General features: G+C 55.5%; 1 protein-coding gene across 1 annotated transcript; it reads left to right on the forward strand.

Annotated features, from left to right (window-relative positions):
* The first annotated feature begins 1674 nt into the window (after nt 1–1674).
* LOC138845086 (uncharacterized) lies at nt 1675–3799 on the forward strand. Its single transcript, XM_070056212.1, has 2 exons — nt 1675–1735; nt 2448–3799. The coding sequence occupies exons 1-2, from the start codon at nt 1675–1677 to the stop codon at nt 3797–3799; spliced, it is 1413 nt and encodes a 470-aa protein (XP_069912313.1).
* The last annotated feature ends 4214 nt before the right edge of the window (nt 3800–8013 follow it).

Below are 8013 nucleotides of genomic sequence, written 5' to 3' on the forward strand. Positions count from 1 at the left end.
TGGGGAGCACGCCTGCCACACCTACACACCAGGAACCAGGGCCTGGTGGGCTGGTTCTGACGGCCACACTGGGGGGCACGCCTGCCACACCCACACACCAGGAACCAGGGCCTGGTGGGCTGGTTCTGACGGCCACACTGGGGGGCACGCCTGCCACACCCACACACCAGGAACCAGGGCCTGGTGGGCTGGTTCTGACGGCCACACTGGGGGGCACGCCTGCCACACCCACACACCAGGAACCAGGGCCTGGTGGGCTGGTTCTGACGGCCACACTGCGGGCACGCCTGCCACACCCACACACCAGGGACCAGGGCCTGGTGGGCTGGTTCTGACGGCCACACTGGGGGGCACGCCTGCCACACCTACACACCAGGAACCAGGTCCTGGTGGGCTGGTTCTGACTGCCCAGTCAGCTACATACTTGAGGGTTGTCATGGCTCCAGATCCAGACGTGGGAAATATCCCAGTGCGTTAATGACCACGACCAGGCCCCAGGCAGGCCAGCAGGCCTTACACTGTGCTGCTCTGTGTGGTCCAGGCCAGTCCCCATCTCCCTAGAAAGGATCAGAACAGTGGAAAGGAGAAGTTGATGTCCCCCATCTGCTCCAACGTTGCCTCAGAGTCAGCCTCAACTGGCGCCGACTCAGGAAAGCTTGTTCCCCTGTAGCAAGGACGCTGTCTCTGAGGAGCAGTTTGGGGTGTGTGTTCAGCCAGGGCTCAGGGAGCGTCCAGGTGCAGGCGGCGGCCCCTGCCCTGCCTGCAGCACTCGGCCATCGGTCTGGGGGCCCCTCTGGGTAGTGTGGCAGGGTGAGCTTTCCTGGAGCAGCCTCTGAAAAACTGGCTCAAGCAGGAGAGCTATCTGAGCTCCCTGTCTGGCCCAACCTCACACCCTCGGTTAGGGCGGCCATCGTGGGGACTCGCACGGGGCAAGTGCGGTGCTGGCCTCCTACCCACCTCACACTCCTCATCTCTGGCAGATGTGAGGTGCCACGCCATGCACCGCACTGGCCATGCACCGCACTGGCCCTGCCAGCACTGGGGACCCCATGGGACTCCTGCTGCCTCCTGCCCAGGCTACCCTGCCCGCTAGGGAGAACGTGACAGCTGTATCAAAGTGGCCGCAAGGTGGAGCCCGACAACCAGCGCCAACCACCCAGGGAAGGGCCCTGACAACCCCCCAAGTATGTGGATGACTGGGCAGTCAGAACTAGCCCACCAGGACATGGTGTGTGGGTGTGGCTGGGTCAGGACGACCAGGTGAGCCATTCCAGCACCCGCCCAGCTGCCGCGACCCCCTCGGATTTCATCTCCGGCTGGCTTGGGGAGCACACCTGCCAGTGCAAATGGGAGGGTAAGACTTGTTTCAGCATCAGATGATTGCTGCCGAAGGTGGGGCTGGGACAGGGTCCAGGGACAGGGCTTGAAATTGCCTGACATCCATCAGAAACACCTCCACAAAAGACCGTGTGGCTGGTATCCCAAGCAGTGATGTCGCTGGAAACTAGTCTCTCTCACATACAGTGATGTAGCCGCTCTGGAAAACAGCAAGGCCTTTTCCAAAGAACCACAAGCAAATGAAAAAACACCTCCCACTTTCCTGTTGCTACAAAAATCTTACAACCCAGCAAGTCAAATCCCCTGACGTTTCTCCCAAAGATACCCACACTGATTATGCGGTACAGGGCGGACCCAGCAGGTGCAGAAGGCTCAGAACCCGCTGTGCGCTCCAAAGGTGGGGCTGGCCTCCCTGTCTCCTGGGAGCAAACCCTGAGCCCCAGAATATCCTGCCTAGGATGTGTCTTCCTGGTGCTTGCGGAGGCCTTAGGCAGTTTAATCTAAGGTCACAGTCGGGCCTGAGCTGTCCACTTGACCTTGGAGGGGCAGCTTCATGGAGTTCTGTGAGTCCTTTTAAGTAGTCAGTCTACCCCAACCCTGTAGCCTTGAGAGAGCTCACTCCAGCTCCCACGTTCCCACTGTCCCAGTGCTCAGTAAAAGTGGCCACTAGGTGGTGCCCAAGTGCCAGCCCGAGCCCTGCGGGGTTGGGAGAGGGGCTGGGGTCATGTTAGCGCAGAGTTCGGGGTTCCCCTCCGGGCTCGACCTCCTCACGCATCCCCTTTCTGTGAAACACAGAACAGGGACACGGTCACAGCACATGCATGGCACAGAGCAGACAGCTTCATGGAGATGTCACACCTCCCTACTACACTCCTATGTCCACAGGACACAAGTCTGAAAGAAGGCACCTACTGACAGTCATCAGGAGCCTGGCTATAACCATCCCAGAATTCCCACACAGGCCACCAAAGACTAAGATGCACATCACACACTGCTCCAAGCAGCACCTCACCCCACGTCCACCACTGCCATCCTAGCCAATACTCACCCCACGTCCACCACTGCCATCCTAGCCAATACTCACCCCACATCCACCACTGTCCTGCCAGCTCCTCACCCCACATCCACCACTGCCATCCTAGCCAATACTCACCCCACGTCCACCACTGCCATCCTAGCCAATACTCACCCCACATCCACCACTACCATTCTAGCCAATACTCACCCCACGTCCACCACTGCCATCCTAGCCAATACTCACCCCACATCCACCACTGCCATCTTAGCCAATACTCACCCCACATCCACCACCACCATTCTAGCCAATACTTACCCCACGTCCACCACTGCCATCCTAGCCAATACTCACCCCACATCCACCACTACCATTCTAGCCAATACTTACCCCACGTCCACCACTGCCATCCTAGCCAATACTCACCCCACGTCCACCACTGCCATCTTAGCCAATACTCACCCCACATCCACCACTACCATTCTAGCCAATACTTACCCCACGTCCACCACTGCCATCCTAGCCAATACTCACCCCACGTCCACCACTGCCATCTTAGCCAATACTCACCCCACGTCCACCACTGTCCTGCCAGCTCCTCACCCCACGTCCACCACTGCCATCCTAGCCAATACTCACCCCATGTCCACCACTGCCATCCTAGCCAATACTCACCCCACATCCACCACTACCATTCTAGCCAATACTTACCCCACGTCCACCACTGCCATCCTAGCCAATACTCACCCCACGTCCACCACTGCCATCTTAGCCAATACTCACCCCACGTCCACCACTGTCCTGCCAGCTCCTCACCCCACGTCCACCACTGCCATCCTAGCCAATACTCACCCCACGTCCACCACTGCCATCTTAGCCAATACTCACCCCACGTCCACCACTGTCCTGCCAGCTCCTCACCCCACATCCACCACTGCCATCCTAGCCAATACTCACCCCACGTCCACCACTGCCATCCTAGCCAATACTCACCCCACATCCACCACTACCATTCTAGCCAATACTTACCCCACGTCCACCACTGCCATCCTAGCCAATACTCACCCCACGTCCACCACTGCCATCTTAGCCAATACTCACCCCACATCCACCACTACCATTCTAGCCAATACTTACCCCACGTCCACCACTGCCATCCTAGCCAATACTCACCCCACGTCCACCACTGCCATCCTAGCCAATACTCACCCCACGTCCACCACTGTCCTGCCAGCTCCTCACCCCACGTCCACCACTGCCATCCTAGCCAATACTCACCCCATGTCCACCACTGCCATCCTAGCCAATACTCATCCCACGTCCACCACTGCCATCCTAGCCAATACTCACCCCGTGTCCACCACTGCCCTGCCAGCTCCTCACCCCACGTCCACCACTGTCCTGGTGGACAGAATACAAATGTTTTCTCTGCATCTAATGAGATAACCATACGGTTTTTGTTCTTCAGTTTGTTAATGTGATGCATCACGTGTATTGATTTGTGAATCTTGAACACACAGAACAAAAAAGACACACAACAGTTTTATTCATACAGTTTATACCACTACAGTGACCCCCATTTCTTCTTAATTGGTCTCCCTAGATAGTTTTACAAAAGCACACTGTCTCTCCTCCCCACGGGCAGATGGGAAGAACTGTGCAGGGCTCCCTCAGGGGATCTGTGTGGTGGAATTGTCACAGTGTCTTAGTTTTTCCACTATCTGGTGACAGTTTCAACTCCTAAGATTATAGTTTCTCTAGGATGGGGTGAGTCTTTTTGCATTTTAACCAAATGACAAGCCAACAGAGGCAGAGATATTTCCTGAATAAATTAGTTTATTGTAATGCAAAGCAAAAATAGACAATAGGAATATATGAAAAGAGAGGTAAAAAAATTGCTTGAGCGGAGTGCTAGTAATGCCCTGAACATCACGTGTCCACAGAGGAGATTTCCAAATGGCCATAGAAAGTACACTCTTTCCAGGTGGCGCTGGTGGTTCTGGGAGCTGTGGAGCCATCAGCAGGGAAGTACAGGGCGGTCACTCCAGCAGAGCCTCCAGGGGCCAACACCTTCTCAGACTGAATTCTTGCAGAGTGGACTCGTAGTGAGCTATGTCCCAGATGTCAACTTGAAGGGAAGTGTGTTGTCTTAGCTTCCAGATGTCAGCCTTGGAGGGAAAAATTCTTGACCCAGACTTTCTCATTTGCATATTGGTGCACAGTTGTCCGTGTGGCTGTTAATTAGTAATGGCCTCCATGCTATGAGCTAGCCACAGGCTCAGTTGTGGTTTCTCTCTCTATCCCTCTTTATCAGGACTGTGGGGGCCCTCCCGCCTAACCTCCCAATGCCCATCTCCTGATACCGTCATACTGGGGACATGCGTTAGGGGGCATATAATCCAGTCCATAGGAGGGTGGATGTGTGCACAGTGAAGTAGGGAGAATCTGGTCAAAAGTCAGGAGGCCCGATTCAGCAAGCTTATTAGGAAATCAGTTCTTCTTTTAAAAAAAGGTTTATTTATTTTATTTTAAAGGCAGAGTTACAGAGAGGGAGAGACAGAGACTGAGAGAGAGAAAGATCTTCCATCTGCTGGTTCACTCCCCATATGGCCTCATCAGCCAGGGCTGAGCCAGCCCAAAGCCAGGGGCCAGGAGTTTCCTCTGGGTCTCCTGCGTGGGTGCAGGAGCCCAAGCACTTGGGCCAACTTCCGCTGCTTTCCCAGGCCATCAGCAGGGAGCCTGATCAGACGTGGAACTGCCGGGACCCTAACTGGTGCCCATATGGGATGCCGGCACTGTTGGCAGTGGCTTAACCTGCTGCACCACAGTGCTGGCCCCAGGAACTAGGTTCTTGAGCCTTCCTCCAACCAAGGAATCATGATGTCCTTGGGTGAGAGCTCAGAATCCACCTTTTCACCTGCGTCCTGGAATAGTCTGCCCAGGCACTGGTCAGAAACCACAGGGGAGCCCAGGCAGGGAAGAAGCAGGCACAGGTCGACCAGTCCTGGAAATCTCGTGCTCCTTGCTAGGAAGAGGTGTGAGGGCCTGAGTGACGGCCCTGGGGCTGCGAGCATCACACACTGCCGCCGCTGCTCAGTTGCTCCTGACGCTCCTTGGATTCTGCGCCTACGACCCAGACAGAAGCAACCGGACGCCCGGGCGCCCAGCTGACAGGCTGCATTGGGCTGCACAGTGGAGGCATGACAGCAGTGTCTCACCTCATTTCCACCCCCTCGGAGGACTGTCTCCCCTGCCTTTCCCTCTGTCCTAAAATCCCGGTGACACGTGGTTTCTACAACCTGCAGGGCTCCTCGCTCCAGCTGAGTGTTCGGAGAGGGAAGTTGGGGAGGTGGTGAGGCTTGTGTTTCCACCCAGGGTGAGTGCAAGAGGCATCGTGGACGGTGCACGTTCAAGTGGAGGAAGAGGGCTGTGTGACTGCCATTTGGCATGCTTTTCCCCTCTCTAGATTGATTTCCTGAAGATGGTATTTGAAGATTCTGATCTGTAAGAAAATACAGTGTCACCCGCCCAGATGGGAGAGCTGAGGTGCTGCCACTTCCCAGGAATCCAAGCCCCTGAGGGCCCCCACCAGGCCCCTTCTCTTGTCTAAGCTGCTTTAAATTTTTAAAGGTTTATTTATTTATTTATTTATTTGAAAGGCACAGTTAGAGAGAGAAAGAGGCCTTCCATCCGCTGGTTCCCTCACCAAATGGCTGGGCCAGACTGAACCTGGAACTCCATCCTGGTCTCCTGTGTGGGGACAGGGGGTCAAGCACTTGGGCCATCTTCTGCTGCTTTCCCAGGCTATTAGCAGGGAGCTGGATTGGAAGTGGAGCAGCTAGGACTTGAACCGGTGCCCATACGGGATGCCGTTGTCGCAGAGGGCAGCTTTACCAGCTACGTCACAATGCCGGCTCCAGCCTTAACTTTCACACTCAGTGTCACTGAACCTGGCAGTTAGCGCCTCCAAGCCTGTGCTTACGCAAGGTTCTTCCCTGAGATGCCTTCTCCACTCCTGCCCTCTGTCTGGCCGATTCCTGTTCATTCTCTGAGAGCCAAGTCTCGGTGACACCCTTCCGACACGACACACAGCTCATCCCAGCTGTTCCTGGGAGCCACCGGCACCACTCTGGACAGGGGCACTCACCCAGAGACGTCATCCTGCTCAGCTAGGCTAGAATTTCTTCCAGGGGCAGGGTCTACTGTGTTAGATGTTATCTCCTTGGTCACTGACACATAAAAAGACTTCAACAAATATCTGTGAAACCAAACAGAATCCAGATGAACAAGAAATTCCCTCTGACATATGAATGCCTTGATAACTAAATAGCATTTTAAGTACTGGCTAATTGATATATTTAGGACAATTTTTAAAAAAGATTTAGCCATTTACTGAGAGGCAGAGAGAGTCACAGAGACAGAGGGAGAGAGAGTGCGAGAGAGCTCTTCTGCTGGCTCACTCCCCAGATGGCCGCAATGACCAGAGCTGGGGCAATTCGAAGCCAGGAGCCAGGAGCCTCTTTTGAGCTCAGGGGTCCAAGTACTTGGGCCATCTTCTGCTGCTTTCCTAGGCCACCAGCAGGGAGCTGGATCAGAAGCGGAGCAGCTGGGACTGGAACCAGAGCCCACACGGGACACCAGCGGCCACAGGTGGTGGCCCAACCCACCATGCCACCGTGCCGGCCCAGGACAGACACTTTTTAAATCCTCTATAGGAATGACACCCCATCCTCTTCCTTGCAAAGTAATAAATGTAAGGAATAAACTGAGGCTGGTAATTTTCCTCTCAGAGGGTTGGGAGCAGGTTCTTTTAAAGGTTAAACTTTTGCTGGACCTTACAGATCATTAACTTCTTGGGGGAGAGAGGGAGCAGCAGCCGTGGAAATCAGCTTTTGGGATCTGAGTTCAGAGTAGCCTCTGAAAGGAGGGAGCGAGGCCCTACTTCGGAGCCAGCCAGACCCGAGCTCAGGGCCTAGTGAGACCCGCTGTGGGCTTCAGCAAGCCACTGACTGCCGTTTGCCTGAAGTGGAGACACAGGGCTTTGCAGGCTTGTTGAGACCCTGTGCGGGGCACCTCCACCCGCCAGGGGCTCCAGCAATGGGTCCTGGCACTGTTAGGGCTGACGCTGCCGGGAGCGGTTTCGCATGGCTGTCAGGAGTTCACAGGAAGGCTCCACACAGGTCTGACCACGTTCTGAGCACCATAGCACTTTGTGATTTTTCACCAATTCTTTTGACATTTTTCAACTAGATCTTCCCATGTTGAACACACAGATGCTGGCGACAGCACTGCACAGTGTGCTGAGCCAGGGTCTGGGGTCTGGAAGACTGTCACTCAGCGGCTCTCCGTCTTTGGCCTGGATTCGGGGTCCCTATCTGCAGCAAGGCTGTAACATGAGATGGGGATTGAGTGCTTAGCCCAGCGTGCCCAGGCCTACAACAGCTCTCTGTATTGCCTGAGACGGGAACCCACAAGCAAAGAGCCGTGAATGCCCGCCTGGACACAGCAGGGCCTGGGCTCTGGAGACCGGCTGTCCTCTATGCTCCCGCCCGGGGCCTGCTGTTGACCAGGGTTCCCTCCAGTGATGTCGCCTGCTCCAGACCCGCAGCTCCCAGCAGAGGCCCCCAGGCCCCAGGCCCGGTGCTGGCCCTGCCCAGGTG

Source organism: Oryctolagus cuniculus, chromosome 13 (genome assembly GCF_964237555.1).
Source record: "Oryctolagus cuniculus chromosome 13, mOryCun1.1, whole genome shotgun sequence".
Taxonomy (NCBI): Eukaryota; Metazoa; Chordata; class Mammalia; order Lagomorpha; family Leporidae; genus Oryctolagus; species Oryctolagus cuniculus.